Source organism: Cottoperca gobio, chromosome 4 (genome assembly GCF_900634415.1).
Source record: "Cottoperca gobio chromosome 4, fCotGob3.1, whole genome shotgun sequence".
NCBI classification, from domain to species: Eukaryota; Metazoa; Chordata; class Actinopteri; order Perciformes; family Bovichtidae; genus Cottoperca; species Cottoperca gobio.
The window spans coordinates 23,866,430-23,883,947 of NC_041358.1; the positions used below are offsets into that span (position 1 = coordinate 23,866,430).

General features: G+C 41.7%; 1 protein-coding gene across 4 annotated transcripts in view; it reads right to left on the bottom strand.

Annotated features, from left to right (window-relative positions):
* Positions 1-3,476: 3,476 nt before the first annotated feature.
* Positions 3,477-17,518, bottom strand: part of lingo3a (leucine rich repeat and Ig domain containing 3a) — a 32,736-nt gene continuing 18,694 nt past the window's right edge. The window contains exons 1-2 of one of the 4 annotated variants that reach the window (XM_029430073.1): positions 11,385-11,461; positions 3,477-7,969 (exon numbers count right to left, since the gene is read on the bottom strand). In XM_029430073.1, coding sequence (XP_029285933.1) covers positions 6,082-7,914 — 1,833 coding nt within the window. In that variant the 5' untranslated portion in view covers positions 7,915-7,969; positions 11,385-11,461 and the 3' untranslated portion in view covers positions 3,477-6,081. Of the gene's footprint in view, positions 7,970-10,999; positions 11,269-11,369; positions 11,462-17,518 lie in introns of those variants that run through there. The other 3 variants (XM_029430075.1, XM_029430074.1, XM_029430072.1) reach the window with 3 other exon arrangements.

Here is a 17,518-nt window from a genome sequence, read left to right on the forward strand (position 1 = left end):
GGCAGACCGAAGGCTTGTGGGCTACAGGACTCCAAATTGTAGTCCTTGGTCCAAAGACCAAAAGTAAAACTGTTGCTTTAGGTTACAGAGACAGTAGCTTACGGCTCTCTTCTTCCAGTTGCCATCTGTTGTTTCTTTCAGTGTATTTGTGAGTCAGCAACACCCCAGGCTACAGCTGGTTGCTGGCTCTTTGCCTGACAGCGCTGATGACACAATTGCTGTTGGCTCAAAGACAAACCCAAAGAAACAGTAGTCAGTGCCAGTGCAGGAACAAGACAGCAGCTTTGAACACTAAGTAAATGTTCAAAGCTCATATTCATGGCAAGGAAATGAAATAACTTATCAGCTGCTGTGGATGACATGACTATCAAGCTGTTATTGCAGGTAGTTAAATGTGAGGGATGGAAGTAACTCAAATTAATTGAGAAAAATGGAGGTGATGAAAAGGCTTTGGGTGAAATGGATATTGAATGAAAATGAAAATGATAAATTGTATAGTCGTGATATGATAAAAAAAAAGACAGAGCCATGTGTCATAATGTTCCCCGTCTTACATTCATAATTCACAGCGACAAAAAATGCCAAAAAAAGTCTATGTCAAATTATTCCAAGGCACATACATGAGGGGGTCGCTGGTATATTCTCTACCTTGTAATAAACACAATAACATACCATTTCCATATCCCTGTGCAGACTGTTATCTTATCCTGTTTTCATACGTAAACTAAATTCTAGACAAACATGTACTTACTTTGTATTATTTTCTTAATTTCTTAATAATAAAATCACCAGGATGATATTTTCACTGTGTTTTTATTGAATTTTTCATATATACAGATACAAAAGGGATTACACAGAGAAGGAATGGGGGGGAAATACATTTAACAAGCAAATAAGAACAAAACAGAGCAGAGCAGTTTGCATGTACAAAGCAATTCAAGAGGTAAGAGAATAAACGCTGCACACTAAATCAAATTTCACAGTGGATCCCTGCAGTGTGTATCTTATATTTTCTATTTTGAGAAAATGGCATGGCTGCCAAAGAAAGGGGGAGGTCACTCTTTGTATTCAAAAGAACGAGACACCTTGTCAGGGTAAGATCATCTGAGTACAATAAAAAGCCCATATTATTAACTCAAAGTTGATTTAAACACAGTTGAAATCCCTCTTGGCACGTCGGACAGACTCCCTAAGGGCTCATTGCTCTCGGCTTATGTTCCTTATTAAACATAATTATAATGTGAAGCCATGGCAGTGATCCAGTGTTGCTCCTCTTAAAGATACTCGTATCCACTGATAGACATTCATTTTAAAGACCTAAACGGTAAGTGTGCTTTTGCAATTTTTAATCTGCAGTTGGCTGATCTGAAGTGATGTCACTGTTGAAAGGCTGCTATAGATGTTTTTCTTTTTGGCTCTTCATCCAAATGCAGAAGTCTTGATCCCTGTGTATTCCCTTTATCTTTAGATGTCTTAAAAAACGGAGATCGTTAAAATATTTTCCTTTGTACAAAGGTGAGTTAGAAAAGGCCATGGATTCCTGCATTTTGGGGCTTTGAAGCACGAAAATGAATCCAGTCTTGATGGATGCAAAGCTGAACTTGTTCTTTACTTTTTTGTTTACAGCTCTTTTGCAGCCTCACCATCAACAACAATGTGGCAGCTGACTCATTGCACATCACCGGTAACCACTGAACCTTCTGCGTGGAAGCTAATTACTCACAGAGTTGAGAAAGCAAACTTCTGGTTCAAAGGTGTACGCTGGAAATTCAAGAGATGAATTGCAGGGAAGTCGAGTCATCCTGGCACACATAAGTCATAAAGAGAATTGGTTAAACTTCAGGGCTCCCAATGTCATCCGCAGCTGATGTAAAATACACCAGAGTTAGAGGGTTTGATCCAGTGTCAGCAAAAGGAGTGGATTTAAAACTAAACACGATGATGAACTGTAAATGATGTTTGCATCTTATCAAATGATCAGACCATGTCCTAGAAAAGGTGTGAACGCACTATTTGCAGGTGAATTTGACTTTGACTTTGAGGGGAAGGGTCTCAGAGCTCTGTGCACTGTCCCGCTACTGTCTACTCCAAGTAAATCAAATAACAGATTATTAAATGAATAAAAATGTAGGGCAGACTCATCTGAGTATTTAATGTTGTAATTTCACAGTCTGGTCTTGGTTGATGACACATCTCTCTGTGGCTCATCTGAGATGTTGGTGCCAGACGTTATTTCCTCTTCAGAGAGTTCACCTCCTCTGCGTAGACCACCACAGTCTACTCTTCACAGAAAGGGAGGGAGCTCCAGGTGTGTTACTTTGAAGAGTACTCGCAAACAACGCATCCACCTCAGGTCGTGGGAGGGACAGAGGACACATAGTGACCTGAGGTCCTCTCTCTCCTTTCTCTACTATTGTTCTGTCAGGAGAATCATTTTGGATCGAGTCGACAAGAAGGTAAATATGTAAGTGGCTCATAAAAGAAAGTCAAACGCATATTTGAGAGATCAGAGGTGCAAAAAGCCTGCTGGGCTAGAGGTGTTTGAAGAAAGCAATATCCTCAGATGAGTCATCTTTAGGTATGGGTGGGTGCAAGTGTGACGAACACCGAGAGAGCGGTTCAGGCGAGGAGCCTTTTCCTGACATGGTTTGGGTCCACTTGGCTCCTGAGAGGGAAGACTCACTGCAAAGATGTGAACACGTTTATACTTTGATGAAACATTTCTGTTCCAAGATGGCAATACCACCACCCACAGGGCGCATGATGAATGAATCATATGTTGTGGCCTTCATTGTGACTAACTGAACCCTTACGGGACATTTTGTGTTGCATATTATATTATTATGACATATTATCCCTCCAGCAAAATGTGTGATCAGTGCCAGTGATCACTGAAGCTTTGAAACACTTGTGTAAATGCAGAACTTCATGGGCTCTTGAGAAGGAGACATCCTGTTAAATAAAAAGCTCACCTTTGGACAAAACATCTCAAAAAATATCCTGCTTGTGTCTAATATGGTTTTTCCACGTCTCCCTTATTTTAACCCCCCCCCCCCCCAGAATCTATGAATATGCAAATCAATGTTACATTTAAATGTTAATACTGGAACATAGCGTCTCCTACTTCACTGAAGTCTTTTCTCAGGATGTTCACTTGAGGTGTCAAGTTTCAACATCACACATATTGGACGACGGTTTTCTTACAAACCAGCTGTGATACATCATTCTGCACGGTGAAGGTTAAACATCCAAGAAGACTTTAAAAATGATATGATTGGAACATATTTAGATAAATATAAGAGCTCTGTGTGTTGAACCTGTTGCTCTCTACTTCCTCCTTGAGGTGTTCCTGACACACTTCACTTCACACGGTAAATGATAACCTAGATCAGATTTATAATTTACACTGATTATAACAAAGTCATTATAGCTCAACCATTCACCAGGTAGGAGCAAGAAACACATCAAAGCATGAATTAAATCATTTCATCTGCTCACAAAATGTCCTTTATTTGTGTAATTTGTTTTCATGAATGCATAAAAAATGAACAATAATGAACTTGAGTGAATAATGACAACATCTTAATGTGCAGTGTAGATGGGACATCCATCCTTTTGATTCAACTGATTTTAAAATATTTTAATATAACGAACCCCTGAAAAAGAAAACATTGTTTCACAGTGACGGGGGTCACAGGTGTAGACTCTCAATCAACTTCTCAGACCGTTAGAGATGAGTGACCCGATGAAAGTGACCATATAAAAATGGGACAGGGCAAAGACATCATCATAGCAGACAATAAGCATGCTTTATAAAGAGTGTGCTTCGTTTTTATAAAACAATACAATACAAAACATTTTCCAGACACCATGGTTTTCATATTTACAGGATGAATTCGGTAGAGGACGATGAAAATGATCACCAGTTTCTTTCTAAAAAATGTAGACGGAGACCTTCACTGATGTCAAATCAGTCCGGTAACATATTCACAGTTCATAATTACTAATTCCTTATTGCGAGAGTAATCTGTAAATGTGTTGTGCATGTGATGGATGAGCACAGAATGTTTGTCAGCACGATTACGGAAACACTACTCGCCCAATTTCCATGAAACTTAAGTGAAACGGTGAAGCATGGGCCACGGAAGAGCCCATGAAATTTTGGAATAGATCCGAATCACGGGGCGGACACAGGCGTTGTTCTTCGAGTGTCCTTCTGCAGAAAACGAGAAGGGTTTGCTGTGTGAATACAGTTAAGTTAGTGTCATTAAAGTTGCAACCTCCAACAGAACTGGATCCAGGTCAGCGCTCCATCAGCTTCACAGCAGCAAATTTAATTAATTTCTTACTATTAAGTCTAATGGTTGGGGAGGTCAAATTCATGTAATAGTGTAGAATTCAGTACCATCTCTAGCCAACAGGGGGCAGCAGAGCAACACTGTTAGAACTGCAGTATATCCGTTTTTTAAGTCTTAACCCCGAAATAAGATAAACCTTAAGGCTCGTATAGTATCAGCACTTCACCTGTTGTCACACTCTCTCTAAATGTCTTAAGTTATGCAGGAAACTGCCCCCAAAGTTCAGTTTTTCTTATATAGTATTTAAAACTACCACAGATTGCTTTGCAAGGCCCAACACTGACACATTTGCTGTACGTGCCGTGACTACCAATTCATGACAAGGAACAAAAAAACATAGAATTACATTCTTTGCAGTAGAAATTGTATGAATTAATATATGTATAAACAGTTTGAAATCAGTACTTTTACTTAAAGTTGTACAAAAATGCTATACAGCTATCGTAGGAGGAGTTTCATTATGACCTTTGTTCCAGTCTGCAAGTTTCTTTATCACAATTTGAATTTCTTCCCAGCGTGTCTCAAACACATCGAGGTCCTGAGGAGAACCCACTGAACGCCTTCCCCCGCTGGTCGAGCCGAGCCCCGCGCCCCACTGTCACTTATACAGCTGAAAATAGCCAAGTGAACTGAAAAGTGATGCAAACGCAGCTTCATGATTTGTTGTGTGAGCTCAGGAGATCTGAGGAGCACTGGATATCCATGATTTGAAAAAAGAGACTTCAACAGTAGAACTACAATAGAACAGAAAAATCAGTTTGATCACAATACTATAAACAACCACAAGTATTTCAATGTCAATGATTACAAAATATATAATACATCGTATACAGTATATCCTACCTATACAGTATGATCTATTCAACTTGAACGCAGTCCCGACAAGCGTTTCATTTACAAATAATACACGTTATTCAAAGCCAACTCTGTACATGCGTTTATCTTTTACACACAGTTCTTCCCATATGAAGATGGTAAGAGTCTTGTTAAGTTTGTAATAAATAAGCGATGGAAAAACCTAATCTCTAGAGTTTTGACCAACGTTTAGTGGTAACTTCTCTCAACCACATTACATGGTGCTCTACGGTCAAAATGGCAGTGTTGCAGAGTCTCTTGGTGTCGAATGTATTCTGTACAAACCCACCATCAGCAAGAAGCAGCAGAGCCTCTATATTCATGTCACAATAGTGCCCTAAAGACCTGACTGTAAATAAGTCTAAATATGCAGTATATAGCTGGAACTTTTCAAATACACATTGGCAAGTCCTTGGCATTCATTGAGCACCACCCTGTTATAATGTATTCATGAGTTTGGAGATAGAGAGCTTGCATCGCCTCAGATGGAGCAGAGAGGTGAAGAGGACAGAGTTCCTTGTAGGGCAGGAGGATGGAGTTGGCAAGAGATTTGTCGAGGTTAAAGACTGGTGGGACTGATTGTGTTGCTTGGTCTTTTAATAGTCTATTCAAAAGTTAGAGACATCCTTAATAATCCTCTGAACAATAATGTGAACACACAACAAAAGCAATAGAAATATATCAAATCCATGCAGATTTCCTTTGACTCATATATACAATAGTTTTGATAACAAAACCTTGCGTCAATAAAATGTCCTATAAATAACTGTATTTCTAAGCACAAAGGTCCGCTCCGGTGTGTTGACCCTTTAGCTCGAGACTGCTTGTAAACAGTATCAGTGAAAGAATACTAATGAGAGAAACAGAGTCAAATCATTTTCATGTTGAACTTGCGTGCCCCACCCTGTGCTCCGCTGGCAGCAGGTCCGTCCACCTTTCTGAAGGAATACTCCACTGAGAAATTGTTCTTGTGCTGCCCTCTCCCTCGACTCCACACAAACAGCAGAATGAAACAGAAAAGAACGACCCCCAGGAACATGATGCAGCCCATAGCTGTGGATATGAGGATGGTCTTCAGGTCCAGAGTGAACTTCAAGAAGACTCTGGTGTCATTCAGATTTGTGTCATTGAGGTCCCCAGCATAGTACGTGCGGTTGGCCATAAGGGCTGCATCTAGTGGCAGCCCGCTGACTGTAAGTGTGGCAAAATAGGTGTCATTTCCACCAGCATTGCTGGCTATGCAGATGTAGGTTCCACTGTCTGTCACCTGGGCATATCGTATTTCTAATGTGCCCTCTGGTAACACAGTTAGGCGGCCGCTGCTCTTCGTGGTGATGCGGCGGCGTTGAGGAGAGATCCAGAATATCACCGGTGTCGGCTCACCTTCTGCTTTGCAAATGAACGACACAACCTGCCCCTCGCGGGCAGACACCTGCTGCAATTTCCTGTTGCGTATTTTGGGCTTCTGGCAAGTAAAGTGATCAAACAGAGCTGAGTCAGAGAAAGCGTTAAGCGCCCGTCCCTGCACCTCCACGGGGGTCATACACACTGGGGAGGCGCCGTCAAAATTGAGGGTCTTCCTGCGCTGAAGGATCCATAGCAAGCGGCAGTCGCAAGCCAGAGGGTTCCCATCCAAACGCAGCGTCTCCAGAGTGTTGACAGACTGAAAGGCTCCCTCTTCCAGCGACACCAGGCCGTTAGTGGAGAAGTTAAGAAGGCGGATTTGCCTTAGACCACCCAGCGCATATGGCTGAACTACCACCAGATTAGTGTTGACCAGATGCAGCTCCTTCAGCCTAACAAGGTCCCGCAGTGCCCAGGACTCCAACACAGTGATAGGGTTGTAGGACAGGTTGAGACTGGTGAGGTGAGGCAAACTGCGTAGGGCAGAGGTGGGCACGGAGGTGATGTTAGTGTGAGTAATAGACAGCCAGGATAAGTTAAGACCCTGCAGGCTGTGAGGGGAAATGTGCTCCAAAAAGGGCCAGTGATCGATCTCGAGGCCCTTCAGGTTTCCTATCTTACGGAAGTTCTGGTCCTCTAAGGTGGAGATACTGAGATAGCGGAGGCGCAGAGTCACCAGGTTATGCAGGTAAGACAAAGACTGGCTGGACACAGAAGTCAGGTTGCACCTCTCGATGGTCAGCTCCCTCAGCCCCACTAGACCCAGAAAGGCTTTGTTGGAAATATAAACTAAATCATTGTCTCCAACTTCCAGATTGTTCAGACTTTTCAGGTCCTGGAAAGTAAAGTCCAAAAGAATTACAATCTTATTCCCACTGAGGTCCAATGAAGTTAGGTTGGCGAGACGTGAAAAAGCCCCCATGGGGACCAGTTTTAATTGGTTACCCCTCAGTGAAAGAGACTGCAGGTTCTGGAGACTAGAAAAAGCATTCGGTTCCAGGACACTGATCATGTTCTCGCTCAGGTCCAGCTTCTCAAGACGTGTATATGAAAGCAGGTCACCTTGCTCTACCCAGCGAAGTTTATTCCCAGTTAGGTCCAGGTTCTTGGTGTCCACTGGGATGCCATCTGGCAGTGAAGACAGGCGTTTACCAAAACAGGACACAGTCTTGAGTTTTGCAATGCAATCACAACGCTGGGGACATCCTTGACCATGGGTTGGTGATACTGTGATCATGAGAAGCAAGAACAGGAGAGGCAGGAGCCAGCCTACATCCTGGCCCAGACTCACCCCCATGGCCCTCCTTCACACGGCTTCCTCCCGTCCGGGGCTGAATCACGAGGCCAGACACCTGAGGACAGAAAAAGAATAGGAAGAAGAGGCGAGAAAGAATGAGGGGGAGAGACAAAGAGACAGTGAGACAAATGAATTAAACTCAATTCCCCTCCAAACACTCTAAATGAGTGGAATTACCATTATAAACTATAATTGACCTGGCACTGCAGAGAAATTAAAGCTAGAGCTCCAAGATAATCCTCAATGGATGTAGTCTTTATTCGGTTCAAAGAGTTCGATTTACAATGAGGCACTGTGCCTCGCAAGCAGTCAAGATTTTGAAACCATGTACCAGTCCACGCAAAAAAAGAAATCCTTTACAGCTACGAGTCAATTTCATATCTGAAGGTTGTTTTGCTCTCCAGCTATTTCATGCATTGTAAATGAAAACAAGGAAATTGAAAATCAATTGTATTCATAAGACCTCATGTGAGACGACTTAAAATGCATGAAAAAGGAAAACAATTGGAGCCTCTCAAAATACTTCCAACAGCTAATAGCGCAGCAAAACACACTTCAAATGGTCTATTCAGAGTAAGGAAGCAGAATATTAACAAGTACACTCTCTGGAGGAGAAGATACCTGCACGTAAAGAGGCTGAATAAAGTATGAAAGTGACACTGAACAATCCAATCAACAGATTGTATCACATGGCACAGTGTATCCAGCCACTATGTCTTTGAGTAAATGCCCGACAAGGTCACTCGCTATAGCAGAAGGCTACGACTCAGTGCATCACAATAGCTCCGTCCATCACATCATCTGCATAAGTCTCTGAGGCATGAGGCTTATATGAGAGGAGCCTGACCTGCCTATGGGTGTCATATGACACACACGGACATACACGCACACACTCACTGGTGGATGTTGGCAGAAAAGTGGTAATCCTTTTATAAGCCCATTGTGAAATACCAGCTAGTGTGATGGTGGAAAGAAACTCTAGAAAGCATATACCATATAACATCGTCATTATTGCCAGTGTGTTAAAACAATGTGACTGGTTCACACACCAGGAAGCCCTCCAGCTACAATATGTAAATGTATGGATATATATATATATATATATATATATATATATATATATATATATATATATATATATATATATATATATATATATATATATATATATATATATATATATATATATATATATATATATATATATCCAATCTTTGCAATCACTCAAAGCGCTTTACATGTCAGCATTCACACATTCATATAAATCCAAAGTGCCACCTGCTCATCAGTAGTGATACATCTTCACTAGGTTCAGTATCTTGCCCAAGGACACTTGGACATGTTGACCACAGGGGCCGGGGGTCAAACCGCTGACCCTCCGTGGACGACACCTTTACCTCCGGAGCCACAGTCGCTCGATGTGTGCACGTTTTGACATGAAAAATGTGCTCAGTGATACAAAAACACATAGAAAAAATGCAAACACGTATCGCAAGAAACTTTTTGCAGCCAGACACTACCCATCATTTACAAAGGAATAGCAGACACGTCTATGACGGTTATAAACGAGGAGTGTTAAAGGGTTTTCAATTCTTACCTGCTACTGTTACAGATGACTTCATAACTGATTTAATGTCCTTCCTCCACACATTTACAATTCACCCTGGCTCAGAGATGAATACTCCCATTACCCAACCTGCCGCAGAATGAAATTATGAACGTTTCAAATTTAACAAACCCATTTGTTGTATCAAAAGAAAGACAATGGTAGACAGCAATGCATGCTGCCTACACTACCCCCCCCGCAACGCACACGCACACACAGTACTCACATTTTCTGTCACTCACTGTGGTCTAACAAGGCCCACTAGAATAAGAAAAGGCTATTTCTGCAGCCAAAGGCAGTCCTTAGTTTACGCTTTATAAAAGAAAAAAAGATGGCAGCTCAGGCATTTCTAAATTTCACTTTATCATTGTTTATTTTTTAAAGAATCTAAATCAATGCAGCAGGTCCAGAGATATTATATATTTTTATTCCACACATTCTTCTTCATTGACAAAACCTGGCAGCTACCCACAATGCAACAGTGTCGATAGTTTGGTAATGTACGAGCTGCTAGCCTCAAGCAGAGATTAGGGGCGGGCTACAGGGATCAGGTGAACTCACTTCTTTCTAACTCCACACCCTCACATTCTGTTTTACCATTTTCAAACTTGTAGTCTTCCAACCAAACAACTCTGCGCAGCTCCCTCTGGAGCGTTATACAGTCCAGTGTGTGAGAAGAGCCCGTGAAATCGGCCTTACAGTATCTGAATCATGTTGAATTTGGCGTTCCAAAAGGTTCAGGCCTTGAGAAGTGGTGAGTAATGCAGCTCATATTTAAAATACACCACATGATCACTGATGTAATTATATAAACCTCTTTACTTCACTGAGTGGACCAGCTTCCACCTACTGGAGACTAAATACATAATGTAACTTCTCTCCTTTCTGTTTTGCTGCAAACAGACCGCAGTATTTCTATAGCATGTGTGAAGTTCATTTATTATACTGGCTACTTCATCAAACCATAATATTTAATCTCCTTCATTTTAAACTGGGAATCTTATGTTATTTAAATAGTGTACTATCATCTGGCAAGTGGCACATTGGCTTAAAACTGTGTGTGGCTGCTCTCATTAGAAAATAACTAATAATTACAATTTGTGAGACTGCATGCATGTGCACTTTAAGATCCAGTGACGTCTGAAAGTTCAGATATTTCTTAATACATAAAGTTTAAAACATGTTTTCCCATAAACAGCAGGTGGGCTGTGACTGAAACTGTAACCACAAACTTCCTCCTCCTACGCCCCCACTTCTCATTTAAAAATGTCAGACACATGGCCTGGGTTTCCGAACCCATATCTGGTAGCAGTCACTCAACAATAAGCCCAGAGGCCGCCAGGCCAGCTAAAGCACCACAGGTCAACAGCAGGTGGATAGAGCAGTGTGCACTCTACTGTACATGATCCCCCCCCCCCCCCCCCTGTGGGCACAGGCGGCTCCACACAGAGCTGCTGCTGTTCGAGAGGCTACTGTTACCTGGTAGTAAGCGGAAGTCAAAAATAACCGTTGTAATCTTTGATTACGCAGCGGGAGTACAACAGTCCTCCTCCCTGCTGGCCTTCAGCTGATGCAGGGGGGATCTTTTTACTCTTTGTATTTGCAATTGCAAGTTCAGTTCTGTAAAAGCTCGTCCATGAAGTCACAGGATGTTCTGTTCGGGCCGAACTGCACCAGCTTTGTCTTGCAGGCAGAATCAATATGCAGCTCTGATATAAACGCTCGGATCGGCTTCGAAAGGACAATACTGTAGGTGTCTCATGTTGTCATGGAGACGCCTGCACCCCCCCCCCCTCCCCTCCCCCCTCTTCTGCTTCAAACTCTCTTCATAGTCCCTTATTTTCCGTACCCGTCTGAAACACACCTGTCCGCTGGACGCCGTCAACGAGTTTCCCGCCTCCGTGCGCTGTCCTCACCTGAACGTCTCAGTCATCAGCCACCTGCCCGCACAGCTGCTGCTCATTGCTTTATTTATTGGCTCTTCAGCAAATATCTAGGTTAGTATCTTCATGCACGTCACAGACGGTTATATCGCCGAGTTGCTACCTGCGTTCTTTCCTTTCTGCCTTAACTCCACCTGCTGCGTCTTCTGGGTCATGTAGGTCACCTGCTGCCAAACAACTGTGAGGAAACACAGATGGCTATTGTCTGTCGTCGTCAAAAAAGATGAATTATATATGAAATTATTGTCGGTTTATATATTGTGCACACACATCCTGTAGCGTCAGTTCCCTTTATCTTATCATTTGGTTGCCAGGCAACATTTACTCATCCAGTAGTTTCTATTAGAAAAACTGCCTGAAGTTATGTTCTATTCTAGAGATGCATCAATATTTATACAGCGGCTGAATTGAATTGTAACATCTATTTTTCTCTGTTAAGAATGATGGGCCTTTTAGCCACACCAGCGTATATATATATATATATATATATATATATATATTTGGGCAGCTCAGCTGTTGACTTTAAAAGTATTTATGTAATAACTTTGTGATGCCACCGGGCTGAAAGAGACACTGCCAGCATCATCGGTTTGTTGTGGCCTTCAAGTGCATTAAAGTTTTACACATTTTTTTACTTAGAAGATACAGAATAAGTTCTTATTGAGCTACAAGGCTGATTTTTCACTGCAGACTTTTTGATTGCAGGACAAGTGTTACTAATAACATTAACAACGACTCTGTTTCAATTTAAGTGTCCCAGTGAGCCGTGGCATTGTGACGGTGAGCCAGCAATACCAGGACCCTGGCAGTGAAGCAGCTAAATGGAATTGAGCCATCATTCATTTTGTTATTTAAACCTGTGCTTTTTCCTACAGGGGACACGTCAAAATGTCTGCCGTCAAACATGCGGCCCGTGGGCCGAAACTGGCCCGCCAGAGGGTCCAATCCAGCCCGCGGGATGACTTTGCAAAGTGTAAAAATTAGTTGTTTTGATCATAAAGTAAAATACTGTTCCAGATACCTGTGAGGAAATGTGTCTTTGTAGATACACTGTGACCTGTACGTTGTAATGCACATGTGTAAATGATAAACTAATACTATTGTTAAAATTGCAACTTTTTTTCTTAAGAAATTTCAGGTTGTTCATAATGTTTTGTAAAAAGATAAAATTTGTACTTTCTTGCACTAAAACGAAAGGAACATTTGGAGTTGTTGTTATTTACAGGTTATTATGCTGTGATGTTCCTGGTCCGGCCCACTTGAGATCAAATTGTGCTGCATGTGACCTCTGAACTAAAATGAGTTTGACACCCCTGCCTTAGAGCAAAGACAGAGAGAGACCCCTCTGAATGTAACATCTTCTCAGAAATGCATCACAAAAACAAAAAGAGGCAAAGTGTAAGTGTGATCTAAATTCGATGGATACATACTCTCTGTAAAAATCTCAACAGCCTGCTCACTTGCCAACAAAATGGGACGTCCTCGTCTCGAGACTACAGGAAGAGACACAAAATGCCGATGACAGTGAAAGACAGAATGCCAGCACAGATAAAAGAAGATGGCTTCATGCTCTTAAGATGCTTGAAACTGCAGCTCACACTTTGCATTGTGATACAAATTGTAGGTGACATGTTTTCAACAAGGAACAAATTCATGTAGCCCGAAGCATTCAAATACTTCAAAAGGGTACAGAATGTTTCAGGCGCAATAAAAGCTGCAGAAGAGAAATCCAAAGACTCATTCACATGTTGTGGTTTGGAACATCGAGTATTACATTTCTATTGAGGAAAAGCCTTTTTTTTCAATCACTTATGTGCACATGAATAAAACACTGGCTCATAAAACAGATTACAATATTCAGTACACGTCTGGGTAATGGCAGGCTTTAGTCAGTAGCTGATTGAAACAACTGGGAATATGATGTTATTAAAATTTCATTAAAGAGAAGAGCTGTTGTTGATGCCCTCTTTTTCATTATGTCCTACAGTAAATAGCAGCTGCTGATGCAAACAGACGCGATGATTAGTTGTTAGTGCCTCCATCTTCCCCAATGCCTCGTCCACATTCAACTTTAGTACAGCCAAAACGGCCTTCATGACCCCGTCTCTAACCGAAGCCATCGTTGTATTCGACACGCTTCATCTTTATTATCAAAACACAGATTTTCAGAATTGAACATGTGATTATGACGGGCACTCACACAGCAGAGACCGCTGATGTGTTTGGGTCACTTTGGTTTGGACGACAAGCTGGACTGGACGGCAAACATGGACACTCTTCATAAGAGAGGGCAGAGTCGTCTGTACTTCCTGAGAAGGCTGGGGTCCTTCAAAATCTGCAAAAAAACTACTGTTGATGTTCTAGCAGTCTGAGGTGGCCAGCTCTCTCTTCTATGATGTGGTGTGTTGGTGAGGAAGCAGCAAGAAGAGGGACGCTGGACGGCTGGACAGACTGGTGAGGAGGGCTGGCTCTGTAGTGGGCACGGAGCTGGACTCCCTGGTGACAGTAGCAGAGAGAAGGACCCTTTCTTTTTTACCGATATAGCTATTTTTTAAAGTGTATTTCTGATTTTTGTGCAACAATATTAAAGATGCTATGATTGATGACTTCTTAATTGCATTTGGAGACTAATCATTTAATTGCTTGAGTGGATCTTCCTGAGCTCAGAGTCCAGTAAAAGTACAGATGTCAGAGTGGGTGACATGGTATTCATGTGTTCTCTGACCGCCATCCAAAACCCTGTGATGTGAGTTGCAGAGGGAGCGTGAGTGTGGCCTTTGAGCTGAAATAAAAAGCCAGGTTAGATAGAAACAGAGCCAGATTTAGAGAGTGGGCTGTGCAGGGGCAGGGGGGCTCAGTGAAACGTTCTGCCACCTCTCTACCGCCTCCTCCCCTCTGCACAAACCACTACCTTTACTCCAGCCTTACCTCCTCACCAGCCTCTTTTTTCTTTTTCTTTTAACTGACACTATTAGGAGATGGAAAGACAGCAAATTAAGCTAATGGGCCTTATGCAAACGCTGTCCTTCTCAGCTATTAAAAATAATAGATCTTGAGGCCTCCACATGTTTCAATATGAGGACATTAGGATGGGATCAGACAGAGGGCAGCGCTGATGCTAGGCCAAATCGTACATATTAAACACGCACACATCCTACTTACGTATGCATGAAGCTTCTCTAATGAGATGAAAAGTGTGTGTGCGTGTGTGTGTGTGAGAGTAAGTGCAGAGACTTAAGCAGAGATTTAAATGCAGCCCAGCAGCAAGTAGACCGGGCATGTGTGTGCAAATACAGAGCTGTGTGTGTGTGTGTGTCTTAGCTCACATTTTGTGAGATGTTAAAGGATAAGAAGGTGATAAAGAAAGAGATCGAAAAAGAAAAAGAAAAACCTACAATGTGTTTGTTTGTCTCTCAATACTTTCCAAATTCCCCAGCGGCTCTCAGCACCAAACCCATTTGTTCTTTAAAAACATGACAGATATATATTTTCATTTAAAAAAAGAAAGAAACGAAGAAATAGTGCGTTTTTGGGGACTATTTTCAGCCGTGGATTAATACACATTTAGTGCTGTAGTGCGTTTCCGGCGGCAGGACGGTGCAAGTGGGATGGACTCAAAATAAACTACAGTGCCAACGTTAAGAGTGACAAAGGAACAGTGTGGCTGATTGATGTTTTAATAGTTTTTGGACAACAATGGAGCTTTATCGCACAAAGAGCTATATATGGCTTTGGATATACAGAAAATTCTCGTTCGTTGGATTTTGTTCTTTTTATTGGATTTGTTGACAATAAGAAAAATAAAGAATACCAGCAGACCCATCTTTTGACACCATGGAAAGAGTCATAAGCATCTCAATCCCTCTACAGCTCTATGCAAGAGCTTTCAAATACAAGCTTAGCTATATCTATATATACACTGTATATATATATGTGTGTGTGTGTGTGTGTGTGTGTGTGTCATCTATAGCTAGAAAGGGCCTGGAAGAATGAACAGCAGCAGAACAGAGGATAAGACTGCCAGACCGATAATCATGCTGCAGGTGTCACAGATGACAAATGTGCAGGAAGCGTATTTTAGAGTGTGTAGGTGTATTCACGCGCTCTCCAGAGAGGCACACAGGCCAAATCATAACATCCACAAAGCTCCTGAAACGGCTGCACTCACACTGATTTCAACCATGCCCACTCACTGCGCTTTACATAAGCACAAACCATGTGCGTGTGTGCGTGTGTGCGTGTGTGTTTTCACCAGAGAAAACGCATTGCTCGTGGACACTGAGGGAAGCCGTCGTCAGTGTCCATCTATCTGTGTAGGAAGATCCTGACACACACACACACGCTGTCCATCTATCTGTGTAGGGAGATCCTGACACACACACACACACACACACACACACAAACACAAACACACACACACACACACACACACACACACACGATGAGAGAGAAAGGCAAAGAGAAAGAGAAATTATTATATCGCTTGTTCCTTTTTATGACCCTGCACTGCCCACCTTGCAGTCTGGTGATGGATCGTTAGTACTTGCAGGGCCTTGCCACCCACCACGGGCAAGGACACCCAGTGGCTGGGTGGAGAATAGAAAGCTGCCGTGCAGTATGAGCATGCATTTACATGAGTATAATGCATGTGTAAGTATTTGACCAGCAGCTGCGGACACTGAGGTGACCGGAGAAGTCAGAAAAAGATGGATGAGGGGCATCGTTTGCAAACACTTACACTAATTTAATGTGGTTTTGTCCTCCAGCCCGGCATAATGAAACTGCCGCAGTTAGCTGATCATAGAACCGCATGCATACGTAATCATACGAAACACTATTTTAAAAGGTGCCAAATGGGATTATAATTATAATAATGGATTACAGTGAGATTCTTAAATTGCACTTCTGCGCTATGCAAAGTGTGAGCAGTGAAACTGAAGGACACAAAGAGGTGATTAAGAATGTGTCTTGTCATGTACCATGACTCTTTAATAAGAGAGAAGTGTTTCAGGGCTTATGGACGTGAAGACCTCGACGAACAGGAACCAACCTGTTCGTGGGAAACAGCCAAACACACGTAATGAATATGGAGCGACATGACTGGTGGCAGATAATGAACAGTGAGGGATTCTACACTTGTTATGCATTAACTAAACTTCTATGATACTAGTTAACTAATGATGATATAAAACAGAAAACATCTCCATATTTTAAAGGTTGCATTTCCTGCCATTGTTGCATGAAAAATTACTTTAACTATTAAATGATTATCGATTTATTACCTGCCTCTCTCAGTCCATTTATTCACGCAGCTACACAGACACAGCTGCACATCCTCCATCTGTTTAGATGTAATAACCTCATGTCAGCTTGTAATATGTCCTTTTCAAAAACAATCACATACAGAAGACAAACATCATTAAACAAGAGGCATGCGAGCTGCCAAATACCTCACATTAATCTGCCGGAAAATAACATCTATGCTAATGAGGCAATTGATCACGCACATGAATGTGTATTACAAGAGCAATATCAATTTAAATGTCCCTTTTTTAAGTACTTAAAAGTCATAACGGGTTTTGTCCTCATTAAGATATAGTTTTATTCAGCAAGGTGCTAAAAGTAATCAGACCATCTGGTCGTCAGGGGAACTCTGGGATGAATTGTTTTTGAGTTCACAATCTAATTACCATGCAACATGGCAGACGAGTCTGCAGTGTATTTCTTTGTTTCAAATAAAAAACTTTTCAAATAAAGTGTAAAGTATTGTAACTAGGGCTGTCAAGCGATTACATTTTTTTTATCTAATTACATGCTTTGTGATTAATTAATCTAAATTAATCGCATATTTCAATATTTGCTGTGAGAAGCATTTCAAAATATTCAAATGCAGTTTGGAAGATGAGCGAATCAATGAGTAGCATTATAAACTGTCAACATGTCTTTTATTTTAATACTATTTCTCCAATATCTTGTTTGTCACAATTATCTTAGACAACAGTTTGAGATAAAGTGCCATTTAAAATCTGGCCTAACATCTTTCATTGCACAATAA